General features: G+C 39.1%; 1 protein-coding gene across 2 annotated transcripts; it reads right to left on the bottom strand.

Annotated features, from left to right (window-relative positions):
- Window positions 1–7,844: 7,844 nt before the first annotated feature.
- Window positions 7,845–17,909, bottom strand: HDC (histidine decarboxylase). 2 transcript variants are annotated; one of them, XM_057369932.1, is made up of 12 exons: window positions 17,513–17,909; window positions 16,515–16,687; window positions 15,340–15,453; window positions 14,484–14,606; window positions 13,539–13,673; window positions 12,494–12,637; window positions 12,198–12,264; window positions 11,255–11,417; window positions 11,059–11,149; window positions 9,805–9,903; window positions 9,019–9,120; window positions 7,845–8,786 (listed from the first exon to the last, which is right to left on the bottom strand). In XM_057369932.1, exons 1-12 carry the CDS (start codon window positions 17,538–17,540, stop codon window positions 8,025–8,027), a joined length of 2,001 nt encoding a protein of 666 aa, XP_057225915.1. In that variant the 5' UTR covers window positions 17,541–17,909; the 3' UTR covers window positions 7,845–8,024. The 2 variants fall into 2 exon arrangements, with proteins under 2 accessions (XP_057225915.1, XP_057225916.1); XM_057369933.1 differs by lacking the exon at window positions 7,845–8,786 and having other exon boundaries at window positions 8,821–9,120.
- Window positions 17,910–17,956: the final 47 nt, after the last annotated feature.

Below are 17,956 nucleotides of genomic sequence, written 5' to 3'. Positions count from 1 at the left end.
TTTTGTTTTGTTTTGTTTTGTTTTGTTTGTTTTTGTTTTTGTTTTTTTTTCCAGTAAAAACATTCTTTCCCATATCTGATAGGTCTCTTTCTTCCTTTTTTAGGGGTAGCTCCTCCTGGACACAAGCCATCTTTGGTAACAAAACCAGAGTTACTGCAGTTCAAAGTATAAACTCATCTATGTTTTAAGATAGTATCTCATCTGTCTTATTTCCAACACAGCTCTGTTAGAGAAATAGAAATCTCAACAGATTTTACTGCTGCTTAAATGTGAATTTCCATCTGTCCAGGAATTGAGGTCCTCAATTGCTGTTTAGATTTGTAGTGCTGTACAGCAACACGTCTGACATGGGGTATTACTGATTAAAACAATTTGGTGTATGTAGTCTGAGCTGGTGTTAACATTTACATCTATTTGACAGTTTTTACTTCACTTACAGAAACTTAATCTGCTCAAAAATACAAACGTGAGGGATATCAATTCCTTCCTCCTTCTACTGCCTTGTCAAGGATACTGCTTGCTAAATTCCAGCAGACTACATCTCCAGGTAGAGAATTTGGCCCAGCAAATCTTATCTCTTAGCTATCAGAAACAACACAGAAGACTCCAGTATGCTTCTTAGAAAGCAAGTTTCAAACTTCCTGAAGTTCAAAAGTCTGGACTGTTCCAAATGGAAAGAATAAATGCAYCTCAAAACATTAAAATAACTTCTTCCCCCTCCTTTAAGCTCATAATTTTGTTTTTAACTCAAAATATTGTTACACAGAAAACAATCTCTAATTTACAATATTTTACTTTAACTTGTGCCTATTACAGAGCTAAAACAATGAACTATTTTCAAAGTACTTTGACGGATTTTTCAATTTTAATGAAATAATATAAACCTTGCTTTATCATTCTTCACACTCAAAAGATATAACTAAATGTATCCAACTAAACAAGCTACATATATAAAATGGCAGGAAATTCTTTCTCCCTAAACCAAGCTTCATCAAACCCAGTTTAATATTTAAACTTCCTAACAAATGCTACATGGCTTTTGGCTATTTATCTTTTATGTTTATTGAAGGATCCTGACACATGACAATTCTGGGTACTTCTTGGAAGATTTTCTGTTCCTGTCAGGACATCTTCCCTGTGTGACATGATGAATGCCAAATTCTCCATCAGATGGAACACAATGGAGTTTTGACTATGGAATGAAACACTTGCATTAAGTACAAGAACTAAGWTGAAACTGATTCCCTATATTTTTGTGCAATTCATGGGGTAAACGCTAAATCATGAGCACGAACTGGATAGCAYTTATTGCAATCACAGATCAGAATTTATAAGGAATCTCCATTTCGTGGATAGACCAGCATGTAACAGCTCTGCCCCTTCTTTTTAGGGYGCTTAAGGGGTCTCTCTATTCCTACYCAGMTAGCTATTATCATGAAACTCASAGAAACCTAATACCATTGACCCTTTCCCAAACGTGTCTGAAAGCAGSCAGCAGGGTCAAGTTACAGGGAGGGCAAGGAGGGAACAGACACAGATATATGTACGCACATACCCAACCCATGTAACCTCATGCTCTTGGAAGCAAGGCTAAAACCTKCCTTGTCTTCAAGAAATCAAATCTTCTTTGATGAAAGCACATTACTTTTGTAGATGTTTTCTATAAGAAACTTAGGTAGAAATAGATCAGATTTTCGTAAGATTGTTAATCTGTTGGTATGGGGCAATTCTTAGTCCATTTTTTTATTTATGCAAATATTGCTCTTMATATCTTTTTGTTAACATGCCTTTWAAAATTAACTGCAAAATGTAATCAAATCAAGTTACAATCAAAATGCATTTCAACATATATAATTCAAAATAACATATCAATATGAACATGCATTGCACTAAATTTCAATAATGTCTGATAACTTAGGAAATAATTTAACTCCTTCTTTGGGAACCAAGTAGCTGGAATACTAAAAGGATGTAGACACATACAGTGATGTAGCCCTATCCAAAASAAGACTCAGTGAGCCAAGGAACTGTACAGGTAGGAGAGGTGCACAAACATGAATGGCAAGACATTGGCCAGTGAGGAGATAGAAGTTRCAATGGAATAGAAAACACAATGACTACGGTGAGATAATTGTTGCACCAAATTTTTAGCTTAAAAGTAGTAAAAAAAAAGTTTGGAACTTTGAGCAAATATAATAGTGCTTGTTGACTGAATCCACCTGGTTTCAGGAAGAGTTTCCACTGTCCTTCTGGCCACTCATAAACTATGCTACATCAAAGAAATGTCTGATTTAATAATTTATTTATTTTCCTTCCTGAGTTTGCAGAAATCTGCATTCTGATTAGTTGCACTGTATGTGCATACAAATATGAGTTTCAGCATACATATAAATACCTGTTTTAATTTTAGATGTCACATTTCTGTTATAGAAAGGTGACAGAGATGAAGAAAGTTCCATGAAGGCRAAGGATTTGGTGGCCATAATCCATGACATTTTACACTCTGTCATTTCCAGAGGCAGTGCAGTGCTGACTACTGAAAAATGCTGGAGGTTCACACAGCAAGAAGCACATCACTTGGAGGGATAGATTTCATTCAGGCCAGTATTTCCATGTATACAGCAACATGATCTGCCAACATTTTCCAGGGTCAGTACCKTGACAATACTTTCTCTCAGGGCTGCTAAGTGAACTTCATAGCACTAGGACATTTGAAATTTCTTGAATCTCAAATATCTGGTCTTGCAACATAGCCCAWTGTACATAAGCATTTAAAATTTGAAAACTGCTTCACATCCTTCTTGAAGAATATATATAGRAATTGTAAATATAACTTTGCTGTGCCCCTGAAATAACTGCATTCAGTTTTCTGCTCGCTCTCACTAGACTTACAATTGCAGCCACATCACATAAAAATTCTGGCTCCCTGAACCATTGTGTGATTGACAACTGCAAGCAAGCTACTGAGCTCCTAATTTGAAGGGGTTTATTCGTGTGAGAGAGGCTGAAGTACCCTTGCACCAAACCAGATGGCAGAGCTTGTGTGTCCACTTTGTGCTGCCCAGGATATACGGCTGTGAGAGCAAAGCCTCTTCCCTCAGCCCTCTTTCTAAGAAAACACTGTTCTTTGACAAGCACACCCTGTCATTTGATGAAGTTGTTGGCAGCACCTRTGAACATTGCTCATACTGTACTGCCTTTGAAAGTTTGCCCAGTATAAGCTTGTCTTGATGGTAGGATAGCAATAAATTATACAGGGAGGATTTKATTTGAGTGTCTCCTTCAGAGGATTTAATAAATTCATGGGGATTTTCATGCTGAATCTGACTCAAGCTTAAAGCTAGTGGTTGAGAAAAGCAACACTGGATTTGGACATGTGGATGTCAATTACTTTTCCATCATAAACGAAAAAAATAGCAAAGTCAAAATTTGGTGGAAATGAATAATTTTAAAGCATCACCTAAACTTTCTGCATAATTCTTACCCTTTCATCTCCTGTGGTCACTCCAGTTCTAGACAGAGAAGTGCTCAGCTCAGGAGAGAGCAAGGAGCTTGCTGTGCCTGGGGTACCTGTACTAACCCAGCTAACTGAACTCTGATCTAACTCTGCTGGCCTAGCTCCAGAATGAACTTCACTGTGTATCTGTAATGAACCAACAAAATTCAAAATCTATTTATGGAATGGAAACATTTCCTCTCTTCATGAAAGAGAATCAAGCAAAGCTCCTTTGGGAGTTTCTCTGTGAGGAMAGGAGATAATTCCTGAGTTTTGACAGCTCCCTTCTCTGATCCTGGAGAGCACATCTGCTCTGATGAATCCCAACCATGTCTATCCAAGAAAGATGAGGATGGGCTCAGTGCCAAGGATTTAGTTACCATCCAGTACCAGGAATCTCTTACATGTTCACTGCAGAATATTAAAATTTTATTCCTAGAATTTCATAGCAGTTGCTTCTAAGACCTCTGCAACAGAAAGATGAGTCTCACTGTGACTCAGACAGCTTCACCTAGAATTTCTTTAGCCAGTCCTAAATGAGCAGAGAGCTAAATCTAAGCTCACCACTCAATCCAAAATAGTTGAAGAATCGTCATTAATAGTCATTAACAGTCATTAATAGTCATTAATAGTCATTGATAGTCATTAATAATCATTAACAGTCATTGATAGTCGTTAATAGTCATTGACATAAGGAACACAGAAGAGCTTGTAACAGAATGCAGCGAAGTAAAGGCACCCTGTAACATAGGAATTTCTTGATTTTAGGAGATACCTGGGTAATCCATTAGAAAAKACTTCCTTGGAAATTCTAGTCACAGGAGCAGCTCACTCCTTCTGAAGACTTTTTTCGAGGTTGGTGGTTGCAAARTATTCCAGTGGTGTCATCTCACCTGGCTGACCTACTAAAAATCCTGATGCATTACAGATTTGTGAGCATCACCCCTCAGAAGTAGGGAAAGATATGGAAAAATACCAATGCACTGCTGATGTTAGCACAGTTTCAGTAGTGCCAGAGCATATAGTTCATTGACCTTCATCTCCTGAACCTCTGCCAGGCAGGGAGGCTGAAAATGGAATGGTTTGAACTCTGCTGTGAGTAGTTTTGGTGGGTTATCTCTGTGCAGACTGTGAACTTGGTTCCTATATTKACAAAATTATTTTGCCTGGTTAATAGATATTTTATACTTCTTCCCAGATGGGAAGGGAACAAAAGAMGAATTTGAGACATAGGCATGTAGGGAAGGCAGATCAAGCTATTGCTTATTATTTCCTCATTCCTTCCTTTGTATTAATCCTAATATTGGTACTAATATGACTCCTTAATAAGCCAGTTCTACTCAGTGATTCAACAGAGAACTCACCTAAAAAATAGTTTTTGCTGGCTTACTGATCTGAATTCATCACTGAACTCTCAGAAGAGCACCAGAGCTGCAACAAGGAGGCAGTGGAACTGGAAGGTCACATAAAGAGGACAGGGAAACAGAATGACTCCTTTTGGCAGCACCAATTAATTCTATCGGGTCAACCTTTCTGATCTGATTGAAATCTTACAGAAAAGCTGTAGTAAAACTGCACAGAAACCTTTAATAGAGACTGTAGTAGCTATTAATTTGAAATGTGACTGAAAGACATCTGAAAAATGCAGCTTGAAGGCTCCAATCCAGCAATCCTGAAAAACACCCAGCTGGGACTTTCCGTGGGAATGATCAGGTGAAGCAAACAAAGAAAGAACAAACCCAGCTGACATGTTACACAGGTTCACTGGAGCCACAAGTCATCCAGTCTGAATCCCATTTCTCTGCCCTTCATCAGGTAAGTGCTGTTACTGTGGTATTATTGTCTCTTGAGCTAGCTGGAATGGTGCATTCTGACTTGTACCAATACATGGAARTCTCCCATTAAACCGCAACCAAACAGAAAAAAAAAGAGAAGAGCCTGTCTGCACAGAAAATGCTGCAGCCTGGAGCATCCTGTCAGCCAGCATGAGGAGTGCTGGGCCTTCCCATGCTCTCTATGTACCTCTCTCTTAACAGTACATTGAGCCTGAATCACAATTTATTACAAAATTCCAGTTACTTATTGCCCTCTGGTGACATCTCGTGGATCACAGCAAGATATCTTTCCCTGTTGACAAACCCTGCAAAGCCTTGAGCTGAAAACCTTTGTGAGAAACCTGTAGCTGGAGAATAGTGGAAAAGATTTATCTCAAGGAGTAGCTTAGAAAAACAGTGTATTGTGGAAAAAATGGTCAGCAAACCAAGCATTTTTTGTGTGAAAATTTACACATTTTTAAACAAATTAGCCCTGAATAGTAAGGTAGACAAAGGTCCTTCAATTTGTTACATTCATGACCAATAAACCTGAGGGGTTCAGCTCTCCAARCTACTGATTGCAATTTCCTGCTGAAATTACAGAACCAATACCACTTCCCATGTGAGGAAGTCAGAGATATARCTGAAGAAGAAAAGCTTAAACAGAAAATCTTCTTAGAAAGCCCATTGCAGGACCATAGCAAAAAAAMCTGCTACACACTCTTCTGAGCAGGAGGCTGGAATTAGTAATGGAAGTTCAGCAATACTTTGGAGATACTATGAACCTAGCTAAGAGGGTCAACTAATGCCTACTTTTCCCAGGCAGTTGCCATCACATAAAGAAGCCTCAAAAAAAGTTCTGTAATGTTTACAGCTGTGAAGCAAGTTCTAAATAAAATCCTGAKGCACCAGTTTGAAACAGTAGCTCCATTACAGGAAAAGTGTAAAAAATGCTCTAATTTATCCAAATGTGAAAGTCCAGTGACAGTCACAATTTACCTAGACATAAACCCGTTAATTTTCACCCCTGCCAGCTCCGTGAACCAGCTCCTCATCCATCCCAAGAGTTCCAGGGCTGGGTCATGCTGTGTATGAACAGGAAAGGCATCCTTGCCTGGGGGCCACCTGCACTCCACTGGGTCAGGTTTAACTGCAGCAGCTCAGTGAGGTCTGACCACAGCTCAGCTGGAGGGATCTGCTCCCTCCCACCCTGCCTGGACATCCAGGGCTTGTGCTGCACTAGAGCTGCCCACAGCTCACCTGGCAGCAAAGGGAATTTCTCTGGCAGGGGAAAGTCTGCAGTGAAGACATTTCCTGGCAGGTCAAGGATCTGAGTTCACTCATCTTGTCCCGGAAAGTATCAGATTTTACATAAAAGAGCAGCAGAAGGCTGAACAAGAGGGAAGAAATTTGTCCCTTTGGTAGTACATAGCAACACTAGAATTTTTTTTAAAACATAAGAAAGAAAAAGCCATTCTTATTCAAAGTAATGGCTGTTTAAAACTTCATCAAGAAGTACTGAGTCCTGGCCACTAGGTCAGGTGAAATTAATGGAGTTTGCTTCAAGGTTGTCTGAATAACTAAGGAAATAAATACGCTGGATTCAATCATACAGTTTTTATGTCATTACTTATCTCTACAATAAAATATGGATTAAAAGTTTATTGAATGGTTATTTATCTCAGAAAGCTTATTAGGGATTATTTACCTCTAAGGTGCCAGGTCATTAGATATTTACAAAGGTTATGCAATGTACAACAGGTAGCGTTAAACACCTTTTTTTTGTTGCTTGCTAATTTATATAACAAAGAATATTTGTTATATTCTGAGGAAAATCTAACCATAAAGGGAAAGGAGGAAGCCCAAAACCTTTCCTATGAGATCTGTAATCTCATTGCATATCAATATTAACTTTTTTTAAGGAAAACAAAGGAGCTTTTAGCTTGAATTAGCTTGACTCCTTGTAGCAATACATTTCTTTCCTGTAGAGAGATCCTTTCTTCCATAACACCCTTTTAGTTCTCTGTTATGAGAGAGAGGGAAAGATCATCCCTTACTCTCTTTCTTCACTCATTTTTGATGCACAGACCTTAGGTAATGCTGAGAAAGGSCACAGGTGCTTCACAAGGGCAACTGCTCTTGCAGTACAGTTGCACAAAGCCTCCAGCAGCTGATTAGAACAGATGGATTGGCAAGGCTGCTGTGTTTAACTCTGGAAAAATTGCCCTAATGCAGCAAAGTCTCTGAGAGAGGTTACATCCCTCTTTTTGCACAGTTCAGAATTGATGTTGGCATTGCCTCTGCACACACAGATCCTCACATCAATCTAGAGAGTTTAAGTCAAGGTATCAAAAAAAMCCCMAAAACCAATGGTGCCAATAGAGACCTAATTTGTTTATCCCTTCCTGAGGCCAGCACACTTTGTCAAAGTGGTTCCAGCCTACCAGCTGGAAACTGTCCATTACCAGGAGTGAAAAGGCAGAAATTGGCGTTTTCTTTACAACAGTCTACAAAACAGAAAGTTTCATGTTATATGCCTMTTAGATTTATTTGACATTTTAATCTATAAATACATGAGGTTTTCACCAGTAAAAGCACAGGAATTTTCTCAGTGGTCATTGCCACTGCTTACATTTTGAACAAAAGAACATGTAATATTGCATGTGAATAAGCAAACTTTGGTTCTTTTTCTAAGGACCAAGCTCTCTTACTTGTTAAACAATGGCTTGCAGAGGACAACAAGGCAGCTGAAGGCCACACTGAATGCCACACTCTGGAAAGCTTGGGACACTGTAGAACTTAATTAGCTTTTTGAAGGCACCTTTTTTGAATATCATCATGTCTTCAGGCAGCCTGGAAAGAACTCTGGCACTGGCACAAGACTCCTTCTTGTCAGTGGCTGCTGCTTTGGGGTTACATTGCTCAAGATTACCAGTCATTGGCACACTGGTGCARCTAAGGGAACGTGCTGTCTTTTTCTTGCCTTGAACAGATAAATAACTGAATAAAAAAGAGGTCAACTTATGCTTGGTAACCTCCTGAACATCTTCTGGAAAACAGTCATCCAGAGGATCCCCTTGACCTTTCACCTGCTGACTAATCACACACGTACTGGGACTCACTGGTAACTTCTTAGGCTGAGCTACTGCTTTTCTAGAAGSTGTTTTGAATTTCCCTCCATCTAAATAAAACTGAGGAGCATTACTAATGGCATCAAAACTAGGCTGAGCTATTGTACTGGGGATTCCTGCYCCATCACCAGAATCAATACAGTGCAACCCATAATTCTGGCTAATGATTTGGGCTGCAGTGTGTTGAATGATGCTCCAGTCCTGCAGAATGTCTTCCCTGGTTGTGAACTGAGATGTTACAGTAAAGCGAATTATGAACTTGTCTTGGATGGTTGCTGGGATGAGGAAGAGCCTGCCAGAATGGCTCAGTTCTTTTAGAAGCTTTTCTGTCAGCCAGTTGGGACCCTGTTTTAATAAATAAATAAAATACTGTAGTTAGAATAATAAAAATACTATAGTATTTTTATAATAAATAATAAAAAAWATTATAGTTAAAATTTCCAGTGACATCTAAACATCTCTAAGAACTGCAATCACAAATCCTTACATAGATGTTTATTCACAGTTCTTAATGTCTCTGGAGAGATCAGCTTGGTCAGTTCACTCCCAAGGGACATGCAAAATGGCCAATCTTTACCTTTAGGCGAAAGACAACCAGTCCAAGATGTCTCTTGGCAGGAATTTCAAAGAGTGGATCACTCCTAACCAAAGATTCAAAGAATTTGGCYGTTTCAGTACCCTATAATTAAGGAAAAAAGAAGTTATATATTGGTTTGTCACAAACCCACTGTAAGAGGCTCAGCTAGGTAGTTAAAAAGAATTTCTTTCCTTACTAAAACACATCATTCCAATGCATGAATAAGGGCAAACAGAAAAATKACATCAAAGCTAAGAATTTTAAAGTCTATATTTGTCCAAACCCTTGACAATGAACATGAGTAACAGGCCCATATACAGGGATTTTCTAGAAGGAGGTTTGAAAGCCTACTCAGATTAGAGTCCTTTTGCAGCAACCATTGATCCACAAGGTCATCCACTGTATTTCCATTTCATCAGAGACTTAAGCCTGTAAATTTTCATAGTGATGGTTTCAGCAATTCATTACCTCCTGCCTCCCAAACAGCTGCCTCTTGGCCTCAAAGGAAGCTTCTCCAGATTAAGACTCAGTAACTAAGTGCAGAAGGCAGTGGCTTACTGAGTCTGTTTCCACTGCCCAGTGCTGTTAAGGAGACCAGAAATGTTTTTTTTTTCTACACAGTCAGTCTTTACAGGTTATTTTAGAGCAAAACCAGTAWGCATTTAGTGTTCACATGCAAGCTTTGCATGTGAGGACTTCTCTTCCTCATCTCTGCATCTCTGCATCTCTGAGTTTACTAATCTCACCTACCAAGAACTGAACATAACACACTGGTAATTCACATACATGCCGGACATGAGCTTGAAGCTTTTTCACCCCGAATGAACGAAGCACAAACCASAGCTTCAAAGAACGAAATCGACGACTCAGTGGAATTTGCCAGTGCTGTGAAAACACAACAGTGCATCSATGAGTGCAGGAGCAACAGAGAGTTCCCCTTCCATTGCTACATCTCTTGCTTCAGACTCAGGTCAGAAATCTTTGTTGAGATGAATGGAGTCATATTACTGAAATCTGCTAAGCCTAGGAAACAGCCATCAAAGAAATACTGTGTCCACATATTTTTTAATTATTTGCAAAAATAAGATTTTGGCTATTCCCCTTAATCTATGGCCTAGCTRTACTTACAATTTTAAAATAATCATCAGCTAATAAAAACAACTTCTTTCATTTAAGCGTATGATCCATTTAAGATGTTGCCATTTACACTTTAGGACTGAGTGCTCACTTCAGCTCCTATAATTTGCATACTTATGTGACATCCTGAACATTTTCCCAAATCAACCATAAACAGCAAGACTTGATACAGGGCTAGACAGTTYCATATAAAGTAACACCTACTACAAGGAAAGGAGTGAGAAAATATRTAAATCAAYATTTCAGGGAAGTTGCACAATCATRTGCAGGATCCCATTTAACCACAAGAGGGACTCAATATCTTTTTTTGCATCCCTCCCTCCACTCTACGTGAAAAGCACTATTGATTTCAAGAAAACAATTATCTTTTCAGGACTAGGGTGAGATCATTGCAGAAATAATTGGCAGTGAATATTCCTTTGTATTACTGTACTGAAATCTGCTGTAAGATGTATCTGAAATGCCTCTTAGCTCTCCTATGAATACCTAAATCTGAAGAAAAAATGTAATTCAYTCTCCTGCTGTTTCAGAGCATGGCATTTCCATTGCTTACTCCTTTCTCTATTACTTATCAGAGATACAAGAAATCCAGCCAAAATGGCTTCAGTAAGAATYACTTCAGCAACACAATGCACAGAAATGACCCTTTGCATTAGAAAGGCAAGGTTGGATCTCCATCTGTGTAAAAATTTTAAATACTCCAATCTGAAATAAATTTTATAATTAATTTCCTAGCCAGGGCTCACTGCAAAGTTTTACTATTTTCTCTTCATTATGATCTCAGTATAATTTGGTTTATGTAATAAGACCAGCTATAAAACAAGCATATTCCAGAATGTGAGAGGAATTGCAGTCTGAACATTTTTTAGGCAATATAAAATACCAACTTAAATWATAACTTACCATGAAGTCAACTGCAGCTCCTGAATTGGCATGTCTGAGGTAGACAGGGTTAACACTGAAGGTTTGATGTAACTTGCTTTTATCTTTAACCCTATCAATTGTAGAAGGAAACAGATTTAGCAAAAGAAGTGCAAAGAAAAGCTTTGCAATTGGCATGTTATCCTTTTGATGGTGTTTGTGGTTTGACTATACTCACCAAAATCCAGTGCAGTCAAAATGAACCATCATCCACTTAGAAGGATTAAAAGTAAAGGAATCTGCATATTCAATTCCATCCAAAAACAATCGAAATTCAGGACATACAAATGCTGTTCCTGCATATGCAGCATCAATATGAAGCCAGAGTCCCTCAGCATCACCTGTTGGAATTGAGATTGTTGTTATGTAAGGGACATAGAGAATCAAACTGYATGCTTAATCTCTCCTCTCTGCAAACCAGGTTCATTGTTTTGGAGAAGGCAGACAAAAACTTGTCAATCAAGTTTTATTCTAAAGATGTGGATCCATAATGCCAAAATATAGGATAATGCTGAAACCAGGTAGACTCTAACAAAATTCACTATTCCATATTTAATGAGTCTTTTAACAGCTGATTTCTCTCACTTGCCCTTTCACCAAGTGAAATTCCCCAGTACCTCTCAGTTGCACAAAGGCAAAATAAAGACATGGTGACAAGCAAAAAAGGACCCAGAAACAGAATCTATAGGCTGACCCAWAAGAGAGAGCTCCTCAGGTCTTCAGCAGGTTCTGGTCAGAATAAATGCTGGAACAGAATTTACAACCATGTCAATTTTACCTATGAAAATGGTGGATCCAAAGGATGTCCTACCAAAATCTACCTTCAAAACTCCTTTGCTAGGTTAAATATTAATGTATCCATCCTACAACAGTACCACATAGTCTGTATTTCCTGAGTAGCTACATTAAAGACTTATCAGTTGGCAAACTTCATCCATCTTGAATGGAATGTATTTTATCATCCTAATCTAAATCTTACAGAAATCACTGCAAAGTCTTGTACTGATTTCAGTGATCCCTGAGACAAGTCTGAAAAACTCCTTGTTTTCGGCATGAAAGACATCTCACACTATCCTTTATATACTTTCATWGTTTAAARTCAGGAAAAAAGTMACACTTACAAATTGGACCCARTTCTGAGAGATTGTCAAAAGCACAGACGCCAGTTGTACCCAAAGTTGCACAAACCTGGGAAAAAACCAAACCTGTTATAATGGATTTGGTTTCTTTTAATACATGGATGCAGCACTTTAAAAGTGGGCAGTTTATTGTACATTCAAAACATCAAAATTTTTGATTTGTACACATTTGAACCTTCAGCTAATGTATTTTAACACAAGAAATTGTTCATATGTGATTTCATGTTGACATTTCATGTTGACTATGCCAATACCCACAACCAGGAAGCTGAACGTACAAAGACTGGCACTAGGCCTTTCTTTCTGTCTTCATCAATGGCTTTCTTCAAAGTTTCACCTCTGAGGGAAAAGTCCTCATCCACAGGCAGAAATTTTATCTTCACAAGAGAAATCAAGCCAGCCTTTTCTACAGAGGAATGTGCCTTTAAAATAAGAAAAAACAGTAAGAACTCAAGCTTTGAGGCTGAGCAACTGTGGTAAGTTATGGCCTTAGGAAAGAGAGTGATGGCAAGAAATACAGAGATAACGACCTTATTGTAATCCATATTAATACAAGTCTGAAAGCATCTTCTTTGTGAGTGACTATAAGAAATAGTACACTGTCATTCCAAAGAATGCTTCATTTATTTGGGTACTGGTTTCTAAAATATAATAATAGGCATACTCATCTTGTGTTTGGAGGGCTGTTTAACAAAACTCATTTCTTAAAGGAGCCTCTAGAAATGAATCAACCTCAGTTTATTCCCTCCTCCCTGCCATAAGAAGATAAATCTCCTGTACTGTGTTTACTTCTGGATAGAGCAAAACACCTTACAAGAAAAAGTCCTTTTAGTTATACTAAGAGAGAATTAGCATGAGTGTCTCTCCTGTGGCAGTTTTCCCAGGGGAAAATAATTGTTCAATTCAGGAAGCCAAGGACAGAACACATTTGCTGGCAGAGGCCAGAAGTAGAGCCCACAACCGGAGCAGCATTTAGGTAACAATGTCTTGAGCATGCCTGTCTCAGAGGGGAAGGAGGCTGTGAAGAAACATGAGCTAAAGCAGCATGAGATCAGCACCTTGTTCCTGGAGTTAGGCTCTGTGAAAAACAGGAAGGAAGTGCAGAAATCAGTCATGAGAAAGAATCTCTTGTGGACTGCCAAGACCCTAAAAACCTTGCCTCACACTGATTCTGTTTCCCCATCTGCAGAAAGCAGCAGTAGAGGAACTGGCTCATGCTTGTGAGGCATTCCTGTGTTTTTGTACAGAAATGTGACTTCACATGGCATAGGCRGAGTGAGGCAAGAGAAGCAATTTGTTTTCCTTGTAATCATAAGAACCTACCTGATCAGATGCATAAGCAATGAGGCGAGAATTGAGTGAGGACTCATCAGTGTCTGGCTCAGAAACCTTCATCTCCAGAATTCTGTTCTTCCTTGCTGCCAGCAGCGCAACCAATGTTGATTCACTCACAGTGCTCTGCAAAGACATTGCTCATTTGCTCCAGTTGCTACTTCAGTGCTATTTTGCCAGTGATCTACTGAAAKCAGAGCAGTGCCCAGCCACCCATCCCCTCTTTTATTCCTGCTCCTGCTTTTCTCTGACGCAGTGGAGAGTCATTAGTTGATGAGCAGCTCTCTGGGCCAGCAACACAAAACAAAGCCTTTTAACTGCTGTATATTTTAACATGCAGTGCTGAGTTCTGGGGACTAAATAAATCACATTTTCCTTTTGTTCTACAGAGAAAATATAGTATTTCCCCTAAAATTACAAACATGAGCAAAGCCTCTTACAATAACAAAGATGCAGCACTTATTCCAGGGAACTCTTGCTTAGGAGTTCCAGAAGGAGTAAAGGTTCAGGCCTTGATCTTGCACCTCTCAGAGTCAAAAAGTAGACAAGAGGAAAAGGAAAAATAATTGCTTGTGTGGCTAAGGACTTGGCAAAAAGACAGTGATAAGGATTCCTTCTCTAATTATGTAAGAATCACTTTGGTGCCTAACTTAGTGATATGAAGCAGATTGAAGAAATGAAATTACTCTTATTTATCCTTACAAAGACCACAAAAATACCTGCTGTTTGTCCATAACACAGTTAGCACTAAAAGCAATAGCAGTTTCTATTCTACGATCATCTATATTTAATACTAAAATTTGGGAAAATAGCACCAAATCGGGACTCRGACCCATATAGAAAATTTTGCTGCTTTTGCCTCTAGGAAAACTATCACCTAGAGGGAAATTCACTTGAAAACAAAACGCTAATGAGGCCATCTCTGAAYTCTCCTACCTGTAACACTCCTCCACCCACACTGTCAGGATGGTAGTGCAGGAATTTATCTGGAAGGCCCAGCATTTTAGCCAACCAGTCCATCACATTCATTTCCAGTTCTGTACAGGCTGGGCTGGAGGCCTAGAAAAAATTTAAAAAGGAGAATCAGGCTGTAATTCACCCTGAACGCTTGTCCCTTGTCCAACTGAGCTAAAACAGGCAATGAGCTAATCTGATACAACTACATGAAGACCACACCCATCAAAGTTTTATAGTTTTAAGAGCTTCTACTTTCTTACACAGAGACACACATCTAAAAATCTGGGTAACTTCACCACTGAGGAAAACGCTAGCTTCAGAAACTACTGCAGTGTGCAGTCATAAACAAATAGCTCCGTGTAGGTGCTGCAGGACAATACAAAATACTCAGATATTCTGGCCCAGGCCACCAAACAATTATTTTCAGAAGAGGAAAAATAGGAAATGAGTTCTCTCAAAGGAGCAGGAGAACTGGAATGGAGCCCAATCTAGCCTGCAGTCATGGATGGTGGCTACCTCTATTGCCTACACTGCTTGTGTAACAGTCTTGGCATTGAGACTAGATGACAGGGAACAATGCTCTCAGTGGGATATGCAAAGAATTTGAAAACAGAAGTCTCCAATGTATTTTCTTCCTTCAACTCTTACTGCCAGGTAATGTTTGTTCTAACATATTCTCTTTTTTTTTTAAGTGACCATTTTCATTTATGCAAACAACATACAATTGGTTAAAACCAATACTTGTACTGAGAGAACAAGAACGAATGTCTATGACCTGCTCTTGCATATTACACTTTGGAGAGGAATGTCTGAAATAGTCCCCCAAAAAATTTACCCATGTGAATCCCAAGCAGTTAATTGCATCAGCCAGCATATCTCCAAGGAGTGAAGGCCAGGAAGTTAGAGCTGGAAAGTAGGCATGCATGTGTGGACTTTGCCAATGGACTACCTAGAACAGAATTATRTATAAGTTAAGTCTGAAAATGTCACAAAAAATTCTGCATGAGATGTAGTGGTTAGTATCTGTTTAAAGTGAGGGAAAGGGATTACACAAATATAATATGTGCAACTGTACATCTGCTAATAGAAAGCTGCAGAGATAATATCAACAGGAGAGCAGCACTAGCAGATGATAAACTGTGTTATAAATAGATAAACTGCAAATAACAGCAAAAGCATTTATCTGAATTAAACAGGCAGACAAAGATTCTGAACAGGAAAGAATGTCGTGCCATGATTGAAACACCAGAGTCTGAAAGATTTATCAAAATATTTATCTTTATAAAGGGAATCCTTTCAACAAAGTTGCTCATTTTGTCAAACAACAACTTGCCTTTAGCTACACACAGCAATTTACAACTATATAAACCATTCTGTACACCTGAAGGAGCTTTGTGTGGGACACCAGCATAAGCACTGTATTGTGACTGCCTCTCCTACATCAGATCAAGTTTCTGCAAACATCTATAAAAAATGTGAGAACTGACTTTGAAAAAGCTCCTTACATAAAACCTTGGTAATAAGACCTTACATAAAACCTTGGTAATTTGGTAATAAGACCTCCCTTGGCAGAATCTGCAGTGTTTATGTACAAGAGGAAGCAGACCTTTAAATTCAAAGGGCAGGAAACAAGTCTTGTATGTACATGAAGCTGGGCAAGAGTTATTTCATCTTGCTGTGCCCAAGTTTGCACATATCTGAAATTAAGATTATACAGTTCAGCAGGTAGAGACACTATGAAGCTAATAATTTTCTCAGACTRATGAATTTGTTTCTCTATAAGCACACGTGAGTTATATAGAAAGTACTTAAAAAATACATTCACCCCTAAAATTATAGTTAGGAACTGTAMCATAACTGCGGACATAACAGCTATAAGATTTATGCTACATTTTTTGGTACTTCACATATTTAGAACAATGTTCTGCAGAATCTGTGCATTCTCRGGATTTGGTGTCCACCCCAGCTAGTATTGGCTTTTTCTTGTCATGATTATACTTTATTTCTTACCCCTGGCATAATRATCTTCTCTATATCTCCAAAGATGTTGTCCCAGCTGTCTGGGTCCGTTGGGGCACAATCGGGCAGCTGGGCTCTCATGTAACCTGGCTGTACATCAGGAGTCACCCGTCTCTCTCTCACATTGCTCAGGTATTGGCAGATGTAATCCACCATCTCTTTCCCTGGAAGAGGCAAACCAGTGTTTTGAGTTTCGATTATGGAAAAGCTAACTAGCAGTGCCAGTACTCCRCATAATCTATCATTAGCATTGGACAGAGATTTCATTAGTATTGGAATACTGCTCCCAGCAGAGCCACTGGAACTGACCTCCCTCCTACACCCTACTAGTCCCATCTAATGATGTAGGGACAYCATTTCTAAAGGGGGTCACAGGTTTTTTTCAGTGTCATTGTTGAATAGTTCAAATATACCTTTAAAATACAATCATGGTACAAGTAGTTTGTTCAGTTACTGAAAGGTTAGAATTTCTTGTCTACAAATTAATTGAAACTGCATTTCACAGGAATTTTCATAATGTCCCACACTTTCCTCTCATTATAGCATACCCCCCTTTTGYATCCTCTGAAATCAGCTGCATAGCTCCACACTTTTACTCCACTTTTTAAGGCAATCTCCTCCAGCCCTGGAACCAAAGTTGGCTCTCCATCTCCAGAACTGTCCAAGTATCAATGCAGTCTCATGGTATCAGCCAGCGAAGWGCCAGTGTGCGTAACCTCTTAGCAMAAGTTCATTCACAATTACAGTTTTGMAGCTTTGCCATAGCATCTTAGATGTAAGACCAAAAAGCTAAGTTATCCACAGACTCTAAATCCATTAATTTAAACTCAACCTTGGGACATGATTTTCCCTCAGCAGATCTAAGTCTCATGGACAAGTCCACAAATAGAGTATATAGCCCATCCTAATTTTGGGTACCACTCACAGCCCTACAACTGTTCATCTCCATGGGCAAATGCTACCTATTTGCAAGAGCCAAGATCACTCACCTCTCTGTCTGTACTCCTCAGGCTCCATACTGATTCTTTAGAAATGCACCTCTTCCAGCTTGGGCCACAACCTTTTGGGAGCTGTGGTCAGTTCGGTCTGGTGCCCTGCCAGGTGCCTCCCCCTTTATAGCTCCCTTTATCTCTCAGACTCGCGCATTCTGGAAAAGGTTTAGCAGGCAGGTTATTGGTGAGTGTTTATCTAACTCCTCCCAGCTAAGGGTTTTTACAGTCTCYCATGTTCTCATCTGTGCCCTTTTGATGTGTAAGATAGTGTATCACTAAGAGGAGCTGCTTCTGCACTTTCCTATTTTCAATCAATCTTTCAGAAGTCTCACAGTAACCCATGCCATAAATATAAGGCACATTAACATGAGACGTGGTAGAGAAAAAGCTCAAGAGCTTTCAAAACCAGATAAAAGCTAGCAGATGTTATGCCAGCACATC

Source organism: Malurus melanocephalus, unplaced genomic scaffold (genome assembly GCF_030028575.1).
Source record: "Malurus melanocephalus ecotype Western Australia unplaced genomic scaffold, MMel_1.1 scaffold_116, whole genome shotgun sequence".
Lineage (NCBI taxonomy): Eukaryota > Metazoa > Chordata > Aves > Passeriformes > Maluridae > Malurus > Malurus melanocephalus.
Note: the sequence above shows the minus strand (reverse complement) of the source record. Positions and strands in the feature narration are given on the sequence as shown.